This window comes from Onychomys torridus, chromosome 5, assembly GCF_903995425.1.
Source record: "Onychomys torridus chromosome 5, mOncTor1.1, whole genome shotgun sequence".
NCBI lineage: Eukaryota > Metazoa > Chordata > Mammalia > Rodentia > Cricetidae > Onychomys > Onychomys torridus.
This window is the reverse complement of record NC_050447.1, coordinates 4762480-4788444: the sequence shown is the minus strand read 5'-3', so window position 1 is coordinate 4788444 and position 25965 is coordinate 4762480. Positions and strand designations below refer to the sequence as shown.

General features: G+C 42.2%; 1 protein-coding gene across 3 annotated transcripts in view; it reads left to right on the top strand.

Annotated features, from left to right (window-relative positions):
• Positions 1 to 25965, top strand: part of Ednra (endothelin receptor type A) — a 98586-nt gene that overhangs the window by 62829 nt on the left and 9792 nt on the right. The window contains exons 8-9 of one of the 3 annotated variants that reach the window (XM_036188071.1): positions 6562 to 6615; positions 7666 to 8429. In XM_036188071.1, coding sequence (XP_036043964.1) covers positions 6562 to 6612 — 51 coding nt within the window. In that variant the 3' untranslated portion in view covers positions 6613 to 6615; positions 7666 to 8429. Of the gene's footprint in view, positions 1 to 6561; positions 8430 to 25965 lie in introns of those variants that run through there. The other 2 variants (XM_036188072.1, XM_036188070.1) reach the window with 2 other exon arrangements.

Genomic DNA, 25965 nt, shown 5'->3' with positions numbered 1-25965 from the left:
CAAACATGATCAGGAGTTCGAGGTTAGCCTCATCTGCATGGTTCAGAAAAGCCCAGGCTATACGAGATTCTGTCTCAGAAACACAAACAGATAAAAAGAGTTTAGAGAGTGTGACAAGATTCTTTTCCTTAGCCAAACACACTGTGAGGATAAAGTACATTTTTGGAAATGTCATTCAGAGTTAGTATTTTATAACTGCATGATACCATAGAAATGATTGTTCTATCTTATTTACACATACTAAGAAGTGGGGGGGGGGGGGGGGATCAGCCGAGCATCACAGTTTTATTTGTAAAACATGAATTCTAGAACTGCCACAAATACAGCCAGACTGGTAACCACCAGAGCAGTTTAACAGCTGCTAGCCAAAGAATTCCTAAGAACCTGTATTTTCTTTCTTTCCTTCCTTTTTGTTTAATGATGTTTTTATTAGAGCATATTTAGATCTTGGGTTTTTTTTATTTTGAGACAGGGTTTTGCTATGTAAGAATCTAGCCCCTGAATTCACAAAGATCCACCTGCTTCTGCTTTCCAAAGTGCTAGGATTAAGGGAATGCACCACTACATCTGGCTTGAGCGTATTTTTATGTTAAATTAAAAAAATAATACTTGAGCTGGGTGAGATGGCACATGTCACATGCTTAATGTTCTTAACACATGGGAGGCTGAGGTGGGATATCAGCGAGTGAGAAACTGCAACAAGCAGAAGGATTCTTCCTCCTAATAATAGTGATTAATAATAATACTGATATCCAATGGTTCTATTTTTCATAAACCATCTTTTAATGTGAAACCATGTCCTAAGGCTTCAATGAGTCACTGAAGGATGCCTGAGACTCCTGGTTGCCATGTCTGATGCATATCTAAGAGGAAAATACTGAATATTTTTTGAGGACCTGAAATTTTCTTTAAGTTCTATAATAGTAGCACATATATAATACATAGTCCCTTTCTTGCTCTCAGTTTCTTCTACAGTGATGACTGGCTGCAGGGCTCTCCTGCTCATTCCTTTTTCCAGACAGGAAACCATTTCAAACGCGGCCAAAAGAGTTGACTGTTTCGAGTGAAATGTAGTTATACCTGTGTGAACCTTTAACTCTGCTCCTCCCTGATATGAACCTAAATCTCCATCCTGTCTTCAGGTTCCCAGTGGTCACCATTTCAAAGGGCCCACAGTAACTCTACTGGGCATTTCCCCAGATGTTTACAGACTGTGAGCATGACAAATATCTTTTATTTTGTGTGTATATAAATATATAAATAATTGTAAATTTCTTTTAGCCAAATTTTCTGTGACAGTCTCTATGGAGTGTGTGTGTGTGTGTGTGTGTGTGTGTGTGTGTGTGTGTGTGTGTGTATGTGTACGCATTATGGTACATATGGATTTTATATAATCTCAGAATACCCTGTGTTTGTGCCAAAGCACATATTGGGAGTAGATTCTAGCTTACTGTTCATTATACAACCCACTTTGCTCAGATTTTGCACATGAGAATCTCAAGTGTTCCTTATTTGTGACCAGTTACCATTACAGATTATGGGCAGCATCATGCAAGGGAATGAGTCATAAGCTAACAGTAGGGGACTTTGTTAGGTTGGATGATTTCAAAAAGCAATATTCAAGGTCATAGGGCTGCCCATGCCAGAGCAAAGAGTTTTCTATTGGAAGTATTATATTTTCTCTTTATTTCCTTGGTTGTTTTTTGTTTGGTTTTTGGTTTTTAGGTGTGTGTGTGTGTGTGTGTGTGTGTGTGTGTGTGTGTGTGTGTGTGTTTTCTTTTACTTCTTGCACTGGGGATTAAGCCCATGACCTTACTTATGCTAGGCAAGCGCTCTACCACTGAGCTACATCCCCAGCCAAGTATTACTTTGTTCTAATCCTCCACTGTGTTGCAACTGACAAGTTGCCTGGAGTTTCTGCCATATGCCATCAGACAGATTATTGGTGAAAAACTAGCTATGTTAACTTTTGTGTCATATTTTATTACAGTTAATATATTGGGTTATGGTTGAATTTCAGGGCTGAGACATGCTGCCCTCCATGTGTTAGTAGCCAAGTCCCATTACACCACAGGAGAGTCACACACCTCCACATGCCTCTAATTAGACATAGATGCACACAGTTTTGTTTATTAGACCATTGTCTTTTTAAAGATGCTTTTTTACAGATAGGATGTATTTTTTAAATTCAGAACATCATAGATCTGAATTCACAGGCTTTGGTGTGCATTTTGTTTATGGACTGGTAATGATGGTTCACTCATACAGACAGTTCTAATTTCTACCTTTACCATATTTCCAACAAATAACTTTGTAGAAATGAGCCAGAGGTTAAGGGCCTGCATTGGTAGTAGCCCAATAAACAGAAAATAAAGGTTTACAGAAACATTGCAAGTATCTGTCTCTCTCTTTTTATCTTTTTCCTCCAGAGACAAGATTTCTCTGTGCAACCCTGACTATGTTAGAACTCATTCTTAGACCAAGCTAGCCTTGAACTCAGAGAACGACCACCGGTGTCAATATGTCTCTTTATTTTAAGTAGATCTTCCTAGGGAGTGTCTGTTATATAATGTTTTTCACATTAGTAACTGCCAGTCAAGCAACTTTACTTCCAAACAGCTACTTGTCCTAGAGTCCAGTCCCCATCACCCTCCTTTGTTCTACTGAACAGTTAACTCTCTCAGCCCTCCTTTACCTTTCTAGTAAAATTTCTGCTAGGTATTGGATATATGGCAGTGAACGAAACAGGCAAAGTCCCAGATCCAATTGAGCTTGCAATCCAGAGGAATTAAGAGCCAGTAAACAATATGCTATGTGACTTCCCAGAGGAAGACACACATCCATAGCCACTGTCTGTTGACATCTCCAATTAGATGGCTAATAGACCATAATATATACAGAATGAACCAGATGTCTCCTGGCCTATGCTACCACAATATTCTTCTGTTCAGTTAGATACAGCTCCACCTTTGGCCTAGTTAAGACAGACATTCAAAGTCACTTTATTCTTTTCTCTTACACTTTATACCACGTCTCAATAGTTCAAGGAGCCCCCTCGGTAGATCACACCCACCTCTCCTTCCTGCCTGTGCCGTCTATGTCATCCATGACACTGTCATCTGTGGTCAATGTAACTGGAGCAGGGTCCCATCCTGTCTTTGTTTCCTGCCTTGTATGTGCTCAAGGAGACTGTACTCCATCACACCATGACTGAGTAAAGCCAGGCTAGCCCGCGTCTGGGTCAGGGGGATGGGGCCTAAGAAAGCACTGGGTGAGAAAGAGGTCTGTCCCACTGTGCTGAGACTGAAAGCTTGTGAGCTGGAGCTGGCACCCATGGTTTGGGCATGAGGAAGAAAATCAACCTATCCATGTCACAAAGACAGGAAAGAGTGTTAGTCACCAGTTCTAGGGTTTCTTAATGCTTCCATGGCTTGTAGAAACACATCAGCTCATTTACCTGTAGGGGGCAGTTTCTTGGTTTAGCCTAGCCCCACAGTCCCTCGAAACTCTCCCACCCATAGTCCTGCAGATGCCTATAAAATAATCACTCAGAGGCTTATGTTAATTACAAACTGTGTGGCCTATGGCTTCAGCTTCTTGCTAGCTAGCTGTTTCATCTTAAATTAACCCATTCCTATTCATCTATTATGTTGCCACATGGCTGTGATGTTACCAGTCTGCTGACATCTTATTGCTCCTTGGGTGGCAGCTGGTGTCTCTCCCAACTCCATCCTTCTTCTCTATGTGTCTCTGGTTTTCCCACCTGGCTGTAAGCTTTCTTGCCATAGGCCAAAACAGTTTTATTTACTATCCAATGGGAGCCACATATATTCACAGCATACAGAAAGACATCCTGCAGTATTTACCTTTTGACCTGTTCTGGTTAGAGTTGGTTTTCCATTGCTTAGAACACATTATAAGACTAGCTTGCCTAAATTATCTTGATTTGTCTTTTTGAATTTTGGGTTGATTTGTTTGTTTTGGAGCAGTTTAACGTGTACAAGAAAAGTAAACCAAAACTGTATTGTCTCTACATGCCCTCTTCCCTCTCCACTCACAGTTTCTCCCTTTATTTACACTTTGGCATGAGTGCAGCATGCTTGGTGCAGGGAATGACCAATGCTGATGCAGCTGTACTACTCAAGTATATAGTTTATACTGGGGCTCACACCCAGAGCACTACATCTTATGGGTTTTAGCAGGTGTATAATGCCACATATCCTCCAATGCAGTCATCTAGCAGAGGTGCCACATGAAGCTCCTCCATCACACCACACTTCTCTTCCTCCCTCTCTTCCACCCTATCTCTGTCCCTCAGACCCCTGGCTTATCTTTTCACTCCATACAGATGTGCTGGCCGGTATTATGTCAACTTCCACAAGCTAGAGTCCTTTAAGAGGAGGGAACTAGAATTGAGAAAATGTTTCCATAAGATCAGGCAACAAAACAGTCATAGATAGGGAGGGGCCAAACCACTGTGGGTGGGGCCACCCTGGGCTGGTGGTCCTGGGTTCTATAAGAAAGCAGGATGAATGATCCAAGTACATAACCAGTACGCAGCACCCCTCCATGGCCTCTACATCAGCTCCTCCTCCAGGTTCCTGCCCTGATTGAGTTCCTGTCCTGACTGCCTTCAATGATGGATTGATTGTGATGTGGAGTGTAAGCCAAATAAACCCTCTCCTCCCCAAGTTGCTTTTGATCATGGTGTTTCATCACAGCAGGAATAACTCTAAGACAGTGAACACCCACCGTATTACATATTAACTGCCAGAAACATGCCATGAGATGGATAAATAAATAAATGCAGTGGAATGTCTATTGGTGACCCAGCAGACAATGGAGCTAAAGGCTAAGGAGTCAGAATTCTCTTGGTGTCAGGTTGTTGACATGGTTGACTGGTTGACGACGTTATGAGGCCCTGCTCAAGTCTGTGGAAATAACATAGAAGTCAGTTTCATAATAAGAAACAACAGAGCAGGGCAGTGGTGGCACACACCTTTAATCCCAGCACTCGGGAGGCAGCCAGGTGGATCTCTGAGAGTTTGAGGCCAGCCTGGGCTACCAAGTGAGTTCCAGGAAAAGGCACAAAGCTACACAGAGAAACCCTGTCTCGAAAAACCAAAAAAAAAAAAGAAAAAGAAAAAGAAAAAAGAAAAGAAACAACAGTGTTACCTCTACATTGTATTGTTTTAAATCAGTAAATACTACTTCACATTCAAAAAAGTCAATGTACCCAGGGACTGGAGGTCTTGTTCAGGGGTAGTGTACTTACCTACCATGTGAGAGGACTAAGTGTCCATACCCAGCACTGCAAATATAAACAACAAACAAACAAATCTTAAAGTACTAACATAATGAATGAAGTGGACCTGGATCTAAATAGCCAAGCTAAGCTGCATCTAGACAAACCTGCTGCCTGTACTCTCCTTTCCAGTGCTGCTAGCCCCCGTACTCAGAGGGTGACCTGGGCCTGGAGTGGAGGCAATGTTCTACGAGGCTCCTGGTACTTCCAGGCTAGTGATTCTGAGTTCCTGTGCTGGTGATAACCAGGACTGTGCCATCTCCATTTCTACCAGACCCGTGAAACAGGCAGAGTTAGATCAGAACACATCCACCCACTGCACGTGCACTGACTGGTTCTGAAATGTTAGTGAGGTCTTCCTATTTTAGTACTCCCAGTGGTTTTTAATTAATCCTGCCTTTGCTAGTGTTTCTGTCATACTTTTTCTCTGAGTAGTAACAAAGATGACCTGGTGTCTATATTTGGTCAGCACTGTGCTCTGTGGCTCTTTATTTCTATAATAAAACTGAGAAAAATCCCAACTCCGAGAATCAGAAAATAATAAAGGACTGAAAATGCTTGCCTTTGCAAGGTTGGTCTGCCATAAGGAAGCAGACTAGAACATTCCCGAGCTTTGGCATTGGGTCCTTAGTGCATGAGCTGGCTGTTTGGAACCTGGGGCTTACACAGGGACACTTTGCTCAGCCTGGAAGGAGGGGACTGGACCTGCCTGTACTGAATCTACCAGGTTTAAATGAATCCCCAGGGGAGTCTTGGCCCTGGAGGAGATGGGAATGGAGGGAAGGGGAGGGGGAAAAGGTGGGGGCTGGGGCAGGAGGGGGGAGGACAGGGGAACCCATGGCTGATGTGTAAAATTAAAACACAAATATAATAAATAACAAAAAAAATAGAATCTATCAAACATGTTTGTTCCTGGGAGGAATTAAACTAGGAGCAGCAATGCCAACTCTAAATAGAATCAGAAGAGTCATGGAACCTCCCTAGAGCGATAGAGAGAATTCCAAAGATTTTTCCCTTTTAGTTCTAAACTACCGTCCTCTTATCTGGTCAGTGATCAATGCTTATTTCAATGTGATTCTGTGACGGTAGATATAATTATGTGTTTGGTGTTGTGTGATAGATTTGTCCCAGATGGGAGTCATGACCTTGCCCAGTTCATGCACTATCCCACTGTCAGCCAAGTCACTGGCCTAGGCCCCTCTAAGGCACAGCCCTGACTAACTCTGACTAACTCCATTTACACATTTTTTTTCCAGAATACAGCCATTTCTCGATCAACTGTAGCTCTATGCTGTCTTCAAACTTAACTAGTAAGTCCTAAGATGGAAAATCTACCAACGTGTGTGTGTGTGTGTGTGTGTGTGTGTGTGTGTGTGTGTGTGCTTGGAGCATTTAATAGGCTGTAAATCAACAAGAGGAGAACCATGCTTGTTAGCAGTTATGGGAGAGGAAGTGGAGGCAGCATGGGCCACCAGATGATCCCAGAAAGACAGTTAGGGGGAAAACATCCTCTGCATTCCTGAGACAGGAGAACTGAGATTGGGGTAGAGACAGAACTAGACCACTGAGGGATCCAGGTCTCTGAGGAGAGGAGGACACAGCAGGCACAGTGCAGAAGGCTGAGTCTTCTCTGCCCACAGCCAGCAGAGCCTGCTCCTTCGGCCATGTTTCCCTAGGAGTCCCTGTCCTCTGACTCTATTTCAGTCCAAGACAAGAAGAGAACTTATCTGCAGTTTAAGAACACAGGCCAGTGAGATGGCTCAGAAGGTAAAGCACCTGCCACACAAGCCTGATGACTCAAGTTTAGTCTCAGGAATCCCTGTGGACATAGAGAGGGCCAACTCCTCAGAGTTGTTCTCTGATCTCCACACACCCATACATGTGCATCACCACCCCATACAACAACAGCAATAATGATCGTTTTTACGATAAAATATTACTAGTACATTGGAAAGATAACCAGCCAAGTCACCTGCATGAACACTTACTTTGCCTGAACCAACCCCTGGCTTGGGGTGGGGATGGTAAGAACTAATCTACAGCTGGGATCAAAAAGGATCTTAGAGACTGTCACTGCTGTCCATGGACACCTCAGGAAACAACCAGATGCCCTGGTCTATTCTCTATATGGTGACCAGAAAATGTGTGTGCCTACCTGTACAAGCATGTCTACATAATTTTATATGAGAAGGAGTTTCTATGTCACTCAATCTGAGTTTCAGTGCTTGAGTTGAGGCCCCAAACCTCACACATAGCAGGCAAGCATTTGACCACTGAGCTACAACCACAATTAAAATGTTCTCAACAGTTGCTCACAGAAAAAGTAAGAGCATTTGATTACACATGTATGTTTTTTACAGGCCTGAGAGGAGTGATAAACTTCCAGTTTGCTGAAGATGTGTCTGCACAATGATGCCCTAACACCCCACAGCAGTCCACACTGGGGCTCTTCCTCAGGATCCCAAGCACATCAGTGATGGTGCTGGGAGAGATGAAGCCCTGAAACAGTCTGGCTTCCTTTATCTGCACTAGAGAGTCTGTCAAGGGGTGGACTGTTTTCTAACTACCATCCTCTCTCCCTAGACAGCACATTCCCCAGTATGTGTGAGCCTGGTATTCATTAGGAAGGGACCCTGGATTTCTCTACACAGTCTCTGTTTCCCTGATTCCATGACACTTGTAGATATCCAATAAATCTGTTATACATTGCAAAGTTCCTTGGACCTAGCTAGGTAGCACAGTCACACATGTCTAGTCTGCCTGATATCCAAGAGATATTTTCAACCAATCCCCAGAGGGGTCAAAGGAGCTTCATCTACTGGACGATGAACCAGTCAAGGCAAAATGATGGTGTAAGTTCTGACCATCACTCATTATCCCACCAGACTAGCTCAGTACTCCAGGGAGTGTTTTGTGGTTACACTTATATAATCTCAACCAGGAAATATGATATGTGACATACAATTTTGCAAGCTCTTTCCTCTGTTAATTATACAGGACACAACAAGAAAAAGGTAGTCAGCTTAAATGTTACCTCCTCAGAGGAGCCTTATCTGACCACATAATCCAGTCACTCTGTTACATCATTATATCACTCTACTTTAATTCTCTGCATAGCACATACTACTTGGGTTGTTTTTTTTTTTTTTTTTTTTTTTTTGGTTCACCTAAGAGTGGGTCTGTGTAGTAGGACAGGCCCATAGGGTTGAGGAAATTGGCTCAGACAAGTTGCCAAGGCATGCACATAACATACTCCTTAAGAGCCAACCTGGAGTCTGCCTGAGGGCCTAGCAACAGGAGCTCTCAGAGTTCCTGGTCACCATCAGAGTTCTTGATCATGCCAAGTCTGCCTGAGGACATAGAAACAGTCAATGTCACAGTTCCTGATCATGCCCAGCCAATGAGGGATAACCACACAGACTGGGCAGTGGGAGGAGGGTACATAAGGCCTTCCCTGTTGTTGAATAAATGAGTTTGTTATTTGCTTTCAATGGACTCCCAGTGTCTGTGTTGTTGACATCATGCCTTCTCACCCCCTCTCCCAAGGGAGCCATTAGAACCCAAGCAATAGGTACATATCCTTTATCTCCCCTCCCTATATAAAAGACCTGATATGCTTTTATGGTTTATAGTTGGAGACAGCTTATACCATTGCCACTGCCTAATGTAATTCTGGATGGCACACAGTGAGCCCTCACTGCATAGACATTAATGAACTTAAATCAAGGGGACACAATAGAAAATGAGCAGGAGGCTATCTTTAACCCAGGTTAGACCTTCCCTGTCTGAAATGCTCACAGCCAGAAGCAAGTCACATATTGGAGTCTGGGTGGCTGGGCTCATCTGCACGCAACTTAGCTGAGCTTTCCTAATCCAAATCTCTGAAACTTCCAATGCTTCAAATCCAAGACATTTGAACATCTTGCAGCTGTAAGATTTTGGTTTTCAAACTTTCTAAATGTGTCTGGGGAAGCAATTCTGGAGAAGCAATGTCATCAGGAACTAGACAGCAAAGAGGTTTTGACTATTACACTGGCCTGAAGGCCTTCCTTGTTGATGTGATACTGTTCTTATGAATGGAGACTTTTTTCCTACTAAGTTATTGTTGTTTTGGTTTGGTTTGGAGTGTTTGTTTGTTTGTTTGTTTGTTTGTTTGTTCGAGATAAGGTTTCACATAGCACAGGCTGGCCTTAAATTCAGTAAGAAGCCAAGGATAACCCTGGGTTCCTGATCCTTCTGCCTCCATCTCTCAAATGCTGGGATGACTGGCAAATACCACCACTTCCAGCTGAGGACAGGAATCCAACCTTCAAGCTCACAAAGCAAGCATTCCACCAACTGAGATGCATTGAAACCCAGCAGAGACTTGCTAGTCCTTGGAGAGTGGCCAGGAAACCTGTGAGTTTGACCCCAAATTTCAACAGAGCAAGTACCTAGTTACAACTATAGGGATCTACAGTATGGGTTTAAAAGAAGTAGTGAGGCTAGAAGTGGGACTCAGTGCTGGAGAGCTTGCCTAGCATGTGGTAAGGCTCTGAGTTCAATTCCCAGCCCTCTGATTCCTTTTGTGCAACTTCTGGCTTTTACTACTTCTGGATTCTGCATGTTCCCTTAAGTTTATTTATTTATTCATTGGTGCTTGACCTTGGATAGGTCAAAAAAAATTTCAGATGAATATAAATTACTTTATTCCTTTATTCTAAAAGTAGTGTAAAAAGTCTTTATTCTTACCCTCTCCAGATACCCACACAAGATTGACCTTTTGCCTAGGTAATGAATTCTAGGGAGAAAATCATCTTTCCTCAGGCCATGGTGCAGCTTAGTGATAGAGCGCTTGTCTAGAATGCCCAAGGTCCTTGGCAGAGGATCCCTGTAGCTCCCTGAATGGCTCGTCTACCTGAAGGTGGAGAGCAATGGAGGAAAATGGCTGACATTGACCATTGACCTTCACAAAAATGCAAGCACCCACCCACACAATGCACACAAACATCCAGAGAGAGAGAAAGAAAGAGACAGAGACAGAGAGAGAGGGAATAGAGGAGCTGTGGTTGTAGGAAACATCTACTAATTATAAAATTCTTACTGACTGAGATAATCTATTATTTCGCCCTCTGTGTACACATTTTTGCTTTGCTCTTTGACCTTGGAACTTTAAAGCTTTCTATTTTCCTCAGCTCATTCACTCATTCACTCAACAAATGTCAAGCTACACAGAAGTGAGAATGATAGGCTGTGAATAAACAGCCGAAATGCCCTGACCCATTTGGGTTTTGTCTTATTATTTTACATGATTGGACCTCTATCATCTCTTTCTGTCTGAAAACTCAATTATTTTTAATTCAGAAAAAAAATGTATTAGCTACTATTTTCACTTTACTGAAGACAATAAGGTATAAAAGTTAGTGATAAAGGTCTCTCAAATCTTCCAACGTGTTTTATTCAACTCTAAATTCGGAAGGATGATCTAAGTTTTGGAGTTGTCCCTTTGAACTTCTTTCCCATCAGCTTTTAATTCTTTCACCAAATGCATATTTTTTATTTTGCCTTTTTTAAATGTCTGAATATGCCTTTTCAGACTCTCCTCCTCCTTTCCTACAGTTTTGTTTGGTAGATGCAAGTTTCCCTTAAATCCTCTAGGGATCGTATTTACAATTTATCTACAGCTTTCCTGAAAACTGTCTCGTCCAGAACCCACCACTGTTCACCTTTGCTCTTCCATGCATGCTGTTTGTTTTCCTCCCCTGGCTAACAGTCCCCTCTCTGGTCACATTTCTCAGTGCTGGGAGAGGTTATTTAGCACAGCAAATTGAGACACTTCTCTCTAGTTGTGAAGGTCTGTTTCCCATGTAGCTGACCGTAGGTAAGTGTGCAAAGTTGTGTTTGTTGGTAGCCAGTGTGAGTGAGGAGCCAAGGTCCCTTCCAAATGTCAAATTATGGGATGCATTTTTGTGTCTTTTTGCCCGAACACCTCCTTCTCTTGGGGCTGTTTTTTCTTCTGTGTTTTGTGTGGTATCTGAGAAGCCTGGAGTCTTCATAAACTTTGGACTGTTTTCTTCTCAGGCATGAGTAATCTCTAGGGGCCCCGTGCAAACCAGCTGTTATAACTGAAGCCTGTGGACAGTCAGCTCTAGCGGCACCTTGCTGTGGGATGTTCTGTACGTCAAATATGTTTCTCTGATTGGTTAAAATAAATAAAGTGCTAATTGGCCAGTAGCCAGATAGGGAGGATAGGGTAGGCAGAACAAGGAGGAGGAAAATTATGGGAAGTGGAAGGCTGGGTAGAGAGATGCTGCCAGCTACAGCCATGACAAGAAAGATGTAAGGTACTGGTAAGCCATGCGCCACATGGCAACTTATAGACTAATAAAAATGGGCTAAATATAAGACTAAGAGCTAGACAATGGTAGGCCTGAGCTAATGGCCAAGCAGTTTAAACAATATAAATTTCTGTATGTTTACTTGGTTGGGTCTGAGCATCTATGGGCCTGATGGGTAAGAGGGATTTGTCCTGACTATGGCCAGGCAGGAAAACTCTAACTACAGCACCCCTATCAGGGCCTGGTAGTGTCCCATTAGACCAGGGGTATAGTTTGCAGGCACTGGTGTAAAAGCTAAATGCTTAGTCCCTTTCTGCCTTTTGCTGTTATTTATGTGTATGCCCTGCCACTTTCTGATTGGGACTTATTTTGCTATTGTGCTCTTTGGGTCTCCATAAACAGCCTGCTCACAAATACTTCCTCACACGCCACACTGTCCCTTCCCTCTGCTGACTTTGTGACCCACTCCACACTGTCCTGACAGCAAATGCTCTTAAGTCCCGTGACAGCTCACTCTCTCCTTCTGCTCTTTTGCTGTTCTGCCTTTTCTTCTGAATAAAACACTGTTAGCATTCTGTCTTTTTCCTTTCCTTCTTTTTTTTTCTTTTCATGTTTTGTTTTTGATTTTTGTTTGTTTTTGTTTGGGGGTTTGGTCTTTAAAAATATAATATTGCTATTAATTTTTTGATAATTTCTTAATCGCATACAATGTATCTTGATCATTTTCAACCCCCATCCCCTCTCCCAATTTCATGTCCTCTTAGTTTTCCCCATAACCCATCCAGTCCAATCTGTGCTGACCATATACTCACAGGTGTGGGGCCATCCACTGTAGTGTGAAGGACCTATGAGGAGCCACACCCTTAAAGAAAACTGAGTCTTCCTACCCAAGAAGTCATCAACTATCAATAGCTCCTCATTGAGGAGGAGCTTCATGCTGGACTGTTGATGAGTTTGCCCCTGTGCAGGTCTTATGCAGGCAACCACAGCTGAGATTCCATGAGTATAGTGGTCTTCTCCTGTCCAGAAGACAGTTTTTCCTCAGTCCTCCCCAGCCTCTGGCTCTTAAAAACCATTGTCCACAACAATCTTTGAGCCTGGGGGAGGGGGAAATGATATAGATGTCCCATGATGGCTGAGCACAGTGATGTATTCACTTCACTGTTAACTGTTGTGGGTTTCTGCACTAATCACCAGTCCACTGCACAAAGAAGCTTCTCTGCTAGCTTCACTAATCTTTGGATAGAGAGATATAAATTAAAAAGTAGTTTGATACATCCATTTAGCAAAATAATAGCAGTAGGCTCACCCCTTGGGCCCATGAGCCCCTTGGCCGTGGGTTCTGGAGTTTACACTATGTGGCATGTGCTTCCTCCTATGGAGCATGCCTTAAGTCCAATCAGAAATTAGTTGATTACCCATGATATTCATGCTACTATTGCACACATAGGCACATTTTGCCACTCTGATTATTACTGTAGCTCATGGGATCTCAAGAAATACTGTTGAAGTCTTATTTCCCCCAGGAGCCTACATAACGCCTTTCTATAAAAGCTGTCGAGCAAAGAAGAACCTCCTGGTTAGTACATGATCTGTGACTAAAGTGTATGCTGTCCTCAACAACAGGTTCAAGTTCTAGCAGACAACCAAAAGCAATGGCAATAACCATAGTGTGCTGGGGATCTCGAGGACACTGCTGATGAACAGTTCAAGGAGAGATACCCATACCTAGAATGGGTTTGCATTTTTCAGACAGAGTCTCCTTCTGTAGCCTGGGCTGGCTTAGGGCAAGGTAGCCCAGCCCAGCCTCCAACCCCTGAACCTCTGGAATGCCAGAATTGCAGGCATGTGCTACTATACCTGGCCACACCTTCTGCTTCCTTTATTTCATTCAGGAATTCTCTGTGCCTTCTAGTCTAGTGGAAGGTTTTGGGGTTTTGATTTTGTTTTTTTATGACAAATGCTTAAGTAATCAGTCAATGCAGATATACAAGCACTAACATTGAAAAACTAACCACTCTGCTATGATTTGCTGGTGTTAACAGTAACAGTTGAAGCCCATGTTTAGGGGCACTAAAACTGGTGAAGTACTTGTGCACTTCCTATTAAAACAGTCACATAATACTGACCCACAATGGTCAACATGCAGAGAAGAGACAATCAAGTTCTTGGCTCTAAATGGAATAACTACTCCCTCCCCGGAACTTAATGATCATCCCAGGAGAGGGACAGAACCATTGCAAGAACTAGAGGTAGTGAACATCTGTAGTGAAACAATGTTTGCTGACCATAACAGGGCCATCGCACACATGGGCTCACGGCAGCTGTGACTGAATGCATAGACCTACACAAGGCCAAGGCAACCCAAAAGCCAGCATGCATGGGGGAGATGCTCATGACATCACACCTGAGCTGTCAGTCCTTCCGGGATACAGCCTTCTGCTGTGGAATAACCCTTCTACACACTGTGAAGACCTGTTGCTCTCACTGTTAATAAGCTGATTGGCCAATGGCTATTCAGGACTTTCAGGGCAGAGAGAATGCTGGGGAGAAGAAGGGTGGAGTCAAAGGAGACATGAGACACAGAGTGAGCAGGGTAGAAAGTATGCACATGAGGTAAACAAGCCTCAGGGCAGCACATAGATAAATAGAAATGGGTTAATTTAAGTTATAAGAGCTAGTTAAAAACAAGCTTCAGCTATGGGCCATCATTTATAATTAATATTAAGTCTCAGTCTTAATAATTTGGAAGCGGCTGCTGAGACACAAAGAAACTTAACCAGTAGCCTTCATAAGCTACCTGTGCTCTGGCATCTTGTCCTGCACCCTACGTGGGTTCACTGGGCTTTTAAAAGGAGAGCATGAAGTTGAGAAGGAAGAGTGGTGCAGGGGAAAGGGGGAAACTGGGAGGAAGGGAAAGGAGGTAGACTGGGTCAAAATGCATTACAAGCATGTATGAAATTCTAAAACAATAGAAAAGCTCATAAACCTCAAAAATCACACAATTTCTTATATAAGTTGATTCAAAAAATAACTCCTTAGGAGCTAAGAAGATGGCCGGGGGTAAAGGCATTTGCCACCTGACAACCTGAAGTTAAGTCCTGGGCTGCACAGAAATGTAGAAGGATAAAACCAACCCCTCAAAACTGCCTTCTAGTCTCCACGTGCACACACAGAATACATCAATGAAGAAATAAGTGCATTTTAAAATTAACAATAGTAATAAAATAACTGTTCTCTGGCATAGGCAAGAAAGTTCAAAAGGTAAATGTGCTTAACGCGAAGAGTGTTGAGCTGGGTTCTCAGGATGCGCTTAGTGGAGGGTGAGACCTGGCACAGGCAAGTACTCCCTGTGCCCACTGTGTCCACATTCATACTTACCTTACACATTCATACACACACACATCAAATACATGCAAGTTTCCCACTAAGAAATGTCTAACAATCTATGATAAACTCAATCCTCATTTTATTTGATTCTTCACCAGCAAACCCAGCACCTCAACAGGCAGACTAAAGTGTTCGGACCTAGCATGCAGCTTCAGAAAGAGCTCCCCACTCAGCAACAGACTGCTCCCTCAGCCTTGGACATTGGACATTACTTTGACTGAATGCAAATGAGACTTCACATTCAAGAGTCTTTGCAAACAAAGCCAATAGCCAGCCCAAAGGCTTGCACCACTAGAACAGGATTCTGATAGAGCACAGGTTCACGGAAAGAGAGGACCAAGGACCAGGAAGGAACTGTTAAAGACTTGTGTTCGTTTCTCAGGCTGCTATAACAAATGACCTCAAACTAGATGACTTAAAGCTACAAGGATTTACTTAGATACTAGAAGCAGGTACAGAGGCTAAACCAACTCAAACCCTTCCAGACTCTCCTGTTCCCAGGGAATCCTTCATGATCACTGTTGATCGGTGATCCCTCATTTCCACCTCTGACTCTAATTCTCCATGTTCTTATGAAGACACAGATTTTCAGATTATGGACCACTCAAATTCATCTGGAAATACCTTATTTCCACTTGAGGTCACATTCTAAACTTCCTGACAAATACAGGGCTGGAGAAGGGACTCCAATCATCCCAGCTACAGGCTCGGAAGGCATGTTACTAACCCCACAGTTCTGTGCTTTAGGCCATTTACATATGTGGCTTCAGGGGTCAACAGGGTAGTTATTACCACATATTCATCATGGTTTACAAAGTCTTCCCAACATATGCAAGACCAAAGTGCAGTGATAGCACATGCCAAGAGCAATGTCAAGTTCAGCAGCTTCCAAATCTTTATCCAAGGCATGCTTTGCTGAAATGAAATTTTGCTACAGTATTCAGACAAACATAATGCTTAAAAGTTGCTCTGGTAGAGACAGCTCTGACAGGACAGAGCCTCCTCCTATTTCAGACTATGTCAGACTATCACTGCAAACAGCTGCAGCCAGTGTTCTGGTCAGTTCAGGGAACAATGGCTAAACACAGCTAACACAGGGCAAAACATGCACAGGAGTAAGAGGTAGAAAACAGCAAAGTGAATGTAGGAAAGACTGGAAAGCAAACAGTTATCACTTCAAGTACTCAGGTGAGGAGAAGAGGGGGAAATTCTCAGAATGTCAGTCAGTGAGCTGCTGTTGCTTCCAGGGGAGAAGCAAGAATGGGGGTGGGGAGCACTGAGTGGCTAAGCAGGTGAATGAATGCACTCCTCAAGCCTGAAGACCTACCTCCCCATGAGTTTGATACCCTGAACCCACATGTTAGAGAGGGCTGATTCCTACAAGTGTCCTCTGATCTCCACATGCATGCCATGACTGTGTGCACCCACACACTAACACATGGACACGTACACAAAATAAAGTGTTTTTTAAAAAGGAAAGAGAAGATCCACTTATTCAAGAAAGTAGATCAGTAGCTAGTGTTGTGCCCTGTTGAAGCTCTCTGGAGTTCACTAGGTCATGTTTGAGGCAGCTGCATAAATGGAGAAGGCAAGTGTACACAGAGTGATTCAAGAATCTCGTTTCCCAAATAATTAGATAAACAGAAGATTTCAGTCTCCAGACTCATTAATCTGATACCTTCTGTGAACACTTAACATATACACAGGGCCAAATGAGAGCATGCAGTATAAATACATCAATAATAACGTATGTTTTGAACTGTCCAAAAAGAAATAAATTAATTAAGTGAAATTTAAGGAAAGAATTCACTCACCCCATAATGCATCTGGCATGTTTTTTTAAAGGAGAGAGAGATGCTGAACCATCTGATGAGCATTCGAGGGGTTAGCTTATCAGCACACCAAGGCCTAAGAGGCAACAGATCAGTTGAGCTTTTCTATTCAGATGCCTAAGGAAGCACTTTCGTCTGTTGACTAACAACGTAGCTTAGTAATTTAACCTAGAACATCTCATGTTTAAGAATGAACTGAGCCTGATATAGAACAACACGCAAGTCAAGGACTCTTCTGATGCCTGTGTTGCTCAGCAGTGTTGAGCAGCATCACAAAAGGCCCGAATCCATACCTCTGTGCTAAGTTTCATGGAAGACTGCCCTGGCTTCTAACCTTTTGGGGACTGTGGATCTTTTGGGAAGCCTTTTGAGTAATATTCTGTTGCTGTTACTGCTGCTGCTATTGTTATTTGGAAAGAGGGTCCAACGATGTTGTCCAATCTGGCTTGGAACTTTTTATGTAGCCCAGACTAGTCTCAAACTTGTCATCCTCCTGCATGAGCCTGCTGAGTGCTTGGATTACAGGTCTTCATGCTGCCGCACCCAGCTCCTGTGAATAATATCCTTAAATATATTTTTAAATACACAGAATTATATGAACACTAATAGTACTGAAATATAGTTACCAAAATTATTTTTAAAATGAATCTGTGATGAGACAATGTAAGACTTCTTTACTAACACATCAGGACACTCAGCTATTGTCATTTCAAAGGAATAATGAATGGAGGTGGCATTTGGGGACATCTGCCAGAAAAAGTAATATAATTTGAAAATGTCCACAGTGATGAAGACATTTCTATGTAAACACTGGAAACTGCTTTCATGGGAGGGGGTAGAGTGGTGGTCTCTGCACCTTCTGAAGGGTGGGAAAGGATGATGGCCTTGAATGGATGACAGGCATAGAAATGTGATTGGAGAAGAGGAATTTCTGCATGGAGCATAGTGGGGCAGCTATGGTTGCAACAACTAATTTGATATTTCAAAGGAGATAGTAGAGAGGATTTTGAATATTCCTAACACAGAGAAATAATACATAAGGGAACTGATAAATATGCTAATGTCCTGATCTGGCTACTCACTTGGCATCTAACACATAGAGTATCCAAATGCCATACTGTTTCCATAGTGCATACAATTATTACAGGTCAATTAAAAATAAAAACATGTATTTTACATGAGTCTGTACATACATATGTGTATACGTGTATTCAAGTGTGTGTGTGTGTGTGTGTGTGTGTGTGTGTGTGTGTGTTTGTGTATCCCAATGTTGATGTCAGGAATCTCCTCCACTGCTTTCCACCTTATTCACTGAGCCAGGGTCTCTCAGTTGAACCCAGAATTCACAGACACAACTAGTCTAGCTAACCAGCTTATGGGGAGGGAGTAGTGGGGGGGGGGTGTCCTATCTGCTCCTTCTGAGTGTTGTAATTACAAGCAGGTCTCCACCCCCATCTGGCATTTACACAGGTAATGGGATTTAACTCTAGTTCCCACACTTTGTGCAGCAAAGCTCCCCACTGAACCATCTCCCCAGCCCCATGTTTAAATGTGTGTGTGTGTGTGTGTGTGTGTGTGTGTGTGTGTGTGTGTTTAATTTGTCTCTATCCAAATACTCAGCCCCCCAAATTCTGACTACCTCCATGAAGGTCTCTTTGATTTCAGCAATTCTTTCTTCATGCTAAACTTATGCTGAAATTGACAAATTATGCAAAGGACTTAACCATTAATGTCTCTGTACTTCACCTGTGATGTACCTGAGGGGAAAATAACCTTTAGTGAAATTAAACAGCAGAGTAAAATGTACCATTTTAATCATTTCACAGTGTATGACTCAGTGGGCTTAAATGAAGTTTTCAACTTCATCACTATCTAGTTGCATGGTTTTTCCATCACCTCATATGATATCTAATATTCATTAGGCAATCAGTCCTTACTCCCATCCCCCAGATTCTGGAAACCACTAGTCTCCTGTCTCTACCAACCAGCTATTCTGGTTATTGCAGATGACAGGAATCATGTAACAATATGATGTTTGTTTAGGAGCTGGCTTCCTTTTTTCCTATGTAAAGTTTTAGCCTTCCTATCTAGGGAAGGTGAAAAATAAGAAGTAGAACTGCTTTTGTTATAGAAATATTGCGGGGGGGGGCTATCATGAAAATCTCAATTTTCTGCCCAACTGTTTACCAAGATTTAGATAACACATCTGTTTCATCTGCTCCAGAAAATCTGGTCTGTGTAGTTAACTCTTTCAATGGAGTTCCACATTGGTCACAGCTAGCCTCAGGTCAGAGCTGAGAATGTGAGGGCAGGTCAGGAGGCCATTGTCCCCTCAGGGAGGCCCTCTTTCCCAGAAAGTGACCTAGCAAGACCACGTTGGTCTTAAGGTCACATAGCCTGAGGCCCAATGGTGTTTATGCAAGACACTTACTAACTTACTAAGGATAAAAGCAAGGACAAAAGCCATCTTTGGCAGAGGCATAAATTATTCATGGATTTTATTTTAAAAGAAACACATTTACAGAAGAAAAAAAAAGATAACCACATCAATTACAGAAATCCTTTCCAGAAGAAAATGTCTGCCCCTTGTGAGTCATACATGATGCCATACTCATGGTGGAGGAACCAAGTTCCCAGGTTTGCTCAGACACCGGTTGCTAGAGGCCGATGCACAGAATGAGTGCACACAGATTTGGGAAGATGAACTTGGAGGGTGGCCCACCAAAACTTCAAATCTTCGGAAGTTAGATGAGAAAGGAGGAGCTTGGCATCGTGGATCTGGAGAGTCTGCAAATGGTTGCCTCAGAACTGTGGGGGCCAAGGAGGATCTCCCAGCACTGCAGCCCCGGAGGCCTGTTCCGGGGTCCCAGCCAGTGTCTAGATCTCACTTGCTCTCAACTCCTGGTGTTACTTGGTCTGACGAAGGTCATGAAGCAAAGACTGTGGTGGTTGATTTGTTTTATTTTAGCTTCTCTATTAATACCAATCTCTCTCTTTTTTACTAATAGCCAAACGCAAAAACATTGCAAATCTTTTCACCTCTGTCTCTAACTACTTCTATTCATGAAGTCTGGACTCTTCCTCAAACAGGTTCATGTTGTATTCCTGCTTCTGCTTCTGCTTCCCAATATGGACCCCAGTCTTCCCACCTTTATCCTGTGATGACTCACTTAGATTTAATCATATACAAAGGGCTACAGTGACTCAATAACAAAATCCACATGAGGGTGAAGGAACATCGAAGTTTCATCTTGGCAAGAAGGCTATGCAATGTTCTTTCCCATCAGAAGTTTCTGGACTGTGTAACGGAACTCAACAGACTCTAGTTAAACTCACAATGGCTTCCTGTAGCAGGAATCTTAACAGGTCTTATTAATGAAATCAAACCTGAGGCCAGGTATTAGGGTGAATGCTGGAAGATCAGAGAAGCAGAACAAGCTCTCACCTCACCAGTTCCTCAGCTGGTCTTGTTTCCTTAGACTGGAAGTCTCTGAGTCCTCTTCCAGAATGAATCTCAGCTGAACTGCTTCTCACAGCCTGAATGCTTAACCAGGCAAATGCTTGACCAGTTTCTGGCCCTCACACCTCATATACCTTCGTGCTTTCTACCTTCACTCCCTGGGATTAAAGGCTCAATTTCTGGGATTAAAGGCTGGGTCACCATGCTTGCTTGTATCCTTGTGGCCTTGAACTCACAGAGATCCAGACAAATTTCTGCCTCTGGAATGCTAGGATTAAAGGTGTGTGCTGCCACTGCCTAACCTCTTCGTTTAATATTGTGGCTGTTCTGTCTCTGACCCCAGATAAGTTTATTAGGGTGCACAATATTTTGGGGAACACAATACCACCTTTTAAATAATCACAACTATTTTATGAGAACCCTCATTTCATGCCACAGATATTTCCATGGAAAAGATGTGACTACTAGACAGTGCCACTTAGTTTGAACAAATCTACCTAAATTTGCCCACACACATGAATGATGTCCAGGATAAGTCATCAGTAACCTGCTAAGGAATTTCAAAGCAGCTCTGGAGCTCCAGTCAGGAAATGAAACTGCTCAGTCTAAATACAAGACTGTTAAAAGGAAACCCTGCTTTTCTCCTCCTCCTTCTTCTGGTTTCTCTTCGTGTGTTGCACACATGCAAGTGAGTGTGTGTAGGGGAGTGTTCATGAGAGAGGAGGGGGCAGAGGGAGAGAGAAAGAGGAGATGGAAAGAGAGAGGCAGGCAGAGACAGAGACAGAGGCAAGGCCTATAGGCCACGTTGGCTCGAAGCTCCTTGTGCCTCAGAATTCCACATGCCGGGACTGTGGGCACACTGCTAACAGGGTTCCCTTGCTAACATTAAAAGTGATTCCAAAAGAAGACCTGGAAATATCTAGAACTGCAGCAGAACTGTTGACACAAGTCTTTAACCTTCCAAAGCAACTTCTCTAATAAGATGACATTAATTTGAATATATGGGTTTTTCTTTCCTAAGAAAAATGGGCTATTTTTAACCTTGCTTGATTTTCACACACTAAATTATTACTAGTTGGCTAAAGGGAGTTGGCTCTTTTTCAGCATAGTGTAGAATCCAATTTTATCTAGTAACTCCATTTTTGGACTGAACAGAAGTAGAAAACCTTCAAATGCATCCTTAAAACATACATGAATATACAACATCAAAACCAAGTCATATTGCACAACTGATACATATAAGCATGTGTATGATTTGTGTTATCCATAAATAATAATTAAAATTAAACATAAATATACATATGCATATGAACAAAATATCAAAGGAGGAACTCCACCCAGCAGCATTCACACACGTGCATTCAGAGACTTGTTTCCGGTACTAATTCTGTCAAGCATGTCTATGATTGGGGTAGAAGAAAAGCACAATGATTGGATGCAATCAATGGAAAGGTGCTGGAATGTCCTCCGACCATCTTTCTGTGCAGATGAGAGTGGGCAGTGGGCTCAGACTATTGTGCTAACTGTTTTCAAAAGAGTCTGAAATAGGAGCAGAGGGATGTTTCAGAGGTTAAGAGCATTGCTGTTATTGCAGAGGGCTTGGGACTGATTCCCAGAACCCATAAGGCAGTTCATTACTGTCTCTACTCCAGTTCCAGATCTGATGCCCTCTTCTGGCCTCCTCAGGCACTAGGCATGTTGTGGTGCACATACATACAGGCAAAACATTCACACACATAAAATAAGTAAATATTAAAAGTTTTAAATTAAAAACAGGCCATTTGAATTAACTCATAAAGAAACCCTTGTACTAAAATATAATCTTACAAACTCCTGGCAGTACCGCCCACACAAGACAGAGGCACAAGTCAGGCCATGATGCATAAATCTAACTAATCTTATCAATAAAAAATCAGGATCAAGATATTGGAGGTAAAAACCTGAAAGATTAGCGAAGCAGGGGAGCAGCCACAGTACTTCCTGTTTCTGGTTCCTCTGGTCCAAACATTTAGCCAGAATTCCCACATAGGACCTAACAAAGCTCAAAAAAGGATTCTAAAGACACAAAAATGGAGTCAAACTCAGCTTCTTGGTAACCATTTTTGTTGTTGTTGTTGATGATGTTTTGTTTTGTTTTGTTTTGTTTTGTTTTGTTTTTTTCCAGGTAGACTCTTTGCTGGCCTCGAGCAAGGCATAGCTCCTCTAAGAGACAGCTTCCTAGCCTAGAGGTGGTGGTATACATCTTTAATCGGAGCACTAGGGAGGCAGAGGCAGGTGGGTCTCTGTGAGTTCACAGCCAGCCTGGTCTACAGAGTGAGTTCCAAGACAGCCAGAGCTACACAAAGAAATCCTGTATGGGAGGGGGTGGGTGAGGAAAGCTGGCTTCCTGATTCAGCGTTAATGTAAATAACCATGTGGCTCTTTTAAGAGGCCCTGCTACCAAACACTTAAATGGAGTCTATGAGCAGAAGGTGGCACACTATTTGGTGGCGGCATGGCCCCAAAAACTTCCTAGAGCTAGGGTGGTAAACATGGCTCCCAGAGCTGGCAGTAAACATACATCTGTCATAAGACTAGCCTCTCAAAAAAACCAAGAAACGAGGCATCCTTGGGTCCTAGCCATGCCACTTAGCAGTTTAAAGACTCACATAGTCAGCAAAAGTTAGAGATATGTAGTAAAGACAGATTCAGACCAAAAAAAAATCTTCTAAATGTTTTACAGTGTATTTAAATATATATGCAAGCTTGGGAGAGAAAATAAAAAGGGTAGAGAAAGTCCTTAAAAAAGAAATAGAGTGATTAAAAAAATATAATAAGCCATGCAAAGATGGAAATACAGAAAGTCTGGATTATGTATATGGATAAGTATATTATTGTGTTGCCTTTAATTTTTTTGTCTGTTAAGAGACCTTGGATTATGAAAACTGCTATATATTTTAAAATTATCTTGACTTCAAAATTTAAGTCAAAAGGTATGTTTCATTGGGAGAGAGGTTATACTTTTGTTTCCAAAAGAAATGAGAAGTTGTGGATTCATTCTGGGTTAAGAAAAATTAGGTTTAGGGGCTGGAGAGATGGCTCAGTGGTTAAGAGCACTGACTGCTCTTCCAGAGGACCCTGGTTCAATGCCCAGCCCCTACATGGCAGCTCATAACTGTCTGTAACTCCAGTTCCTGAGACCCAACACCCATGGCAAAACACCAATGTACGTGAAATAAAAATAAATGAATTTTAATTTTTTTGGGGGGAGGGGGTTTCAAGACAGGGTTTCTCTGTAGCTTTGGAGCCTGTCCTGGACTAGCTCTGTAGACCAGGCTGGCCTCGAACTCACAGAGATCCTCCTGCCTCTGCCTCCTGAGTGCTGGGATTACAGCTGTGCACCACCACGGCCTGGCAAAATATTTTTTAAAAAAAGAAAAATCATGTTTGATCAAGGAAGACCCCCTGAAAAATCTCTGATGGGAACAGATGGCCCAGATGATCCAGTGCCTCAGAGTGCCTCTGTTGCAGTTTCCTCTGAGTTTTGCACCCAGAGCAGCTTCAAAGCTGCTGGCTGAGATGATCCAGCCTCACAGAACACTCCAGTCAGGACTTAACCATAATCATAAATTTTCTCAGGATCCCCCAAATATTACCAGTACCCCCAATCAACAGGAAGTAGTCTAGAGAACTGTGCCCACATTCCCAAAATATAGATTATGGATGACTGTCATTGTTTAGGGAGTTTGTTACAAGTTGTTATGGGAGAAAGCTAAACAAAGATTAGATTCAGGAATCTTGTTCTAAAAAGAAAAGGAGGTATATAGAAATAGAATAAAAGGGTATATTATTGAATCTACTTTAATCCAAACTCAAGTGTTAATCTTACATATTTTACACTAGTATGGATTTTTGGTTTATTGATACAAATTCAATTTTGTTATACTATATGTATATTTCTACTCTTGTTTGAGGTATTGTGCTTATTCAGTGCCTTTAAAACTGTAATGTAGAATTAAGAAATACAGATTACTACTTAATCATCTATAATAGTCAAACTTACAGTCATGTTAGGTACGTTTTCTAGGTATACACAGATATATTTAGGTGGATAAATGGTCTTCAAACACTTCAAATTCCTATAGAATATAGCATTAATATGTTTAATAATGTAAGGCTTTTCATGACAGTGAGACATGTCTTCTCCTGGCAGCACCAAACTACTTCAGAGAAGATGTTGAGCATCAAACAAACTCCACATGGAGTTTATTTTCTCTATGGCAAAATTTAGCCATATGGACAAGAAACTGGCCTTGCCTCAAGAAAGTCTGTCAGATATGCTAGGCCTGTAGGCCAAAGATAGGTGGCCAATATTCCAGAGAAACTTTGGGTGACTTGTCCAGGCAGCCTGATATACCTGCCATTAGGTAACATTTCATCCTTCTGGAGTCTTTGATGGAGTTGAAGACTAGATAGTCATAGTTACAGTTTTTCTTAGTTATGATAAAAAGGTAAATTAGATATAAAACTTTGGACTCACCAAGATAGAAGAGATAATTAAATGTTTTTCTGATGTTGTCAAATACAAATAGCTTGGATATTGTAACTGTAATTCTTACTTGATAACTGTTTTTGTTGTATATAATCTTACTATGTTAAAGTTAAAACCTTCCTTTTTAATTGTACAAAAAGGAGGAAATGCTGTGGAATAATCCTCTTGTACACTGTAAAGATTTGTCACTCAAAGTGGTTTAATAAACACTGATTGGCCACTAATCAGGCAGGAAGTATAGGTGGGTGACCAAACTAAGGATGATGGGAAGGAGAAGGACAGAGTCAGGGGTCACCAGTCAGACACAGAGGGAATAGGAGATGAATATGCCATGCTAATAAAGATACCACCACATGACAGAGAGTAAATAAGGAATATGGGTTAACTTAAAGTGTAAGAGTTAGTTAGTAAAAAGCCTGAGCTATCGGTCGAGCATTTATAATTCATAGTCAGCCCCTGAGTTGGTTATTTGGGACAAGGCAGTCAGGACAGGAAATATCCACTTACAAGGCCCCATCCTTCTGACCATTATCAACAACTGGCAAGTTTCTGTTCCTGGTTTATAGCCATTGATTGTGAGGGACAGGTCAATCCTTGATGTCCTCAGAGCAGCTAATAGCTATGAAACAGCATGTGTGAGACCCTAGAGCCACAAGTGCCCACCTACAAAGGAAGGCATATACTAGAAACGTTAGATATTGTACATACTAGTTTATACACATTCTGTGTTAAGACACTCATAAACGCATATATAAAGATAAACTTGTGTTTTGTTTCTTGGTTTTTCTACCAATAAGGAAAAGGCAGAAGGGCATACTACACACTGGACATTATCAAATGCTAAGGGCTGAATCTGCTACAAATTCTATGCTCTCTGCATCTCTGGGTTAAATGTTTCCAGGGCCTTCCAGGAAACAAGCATCGAAAGAGCTCACAGTGCAGCCTCTGGCCAGGGAGAGAGCGTCACCTACACTGAGGGAAGGCAAAGGCCCACGCGTTCAGGAAATGACAGAGCATCTTCTGGACCCTCGTTTGCTTCTGCCAAAGCAGAGGCTGTCATTCCTTCTAACTGCTTTTTCACTAATCTCAACAACTCTTGTACTTTTCCAAAAATGAAACAGGACAATTAC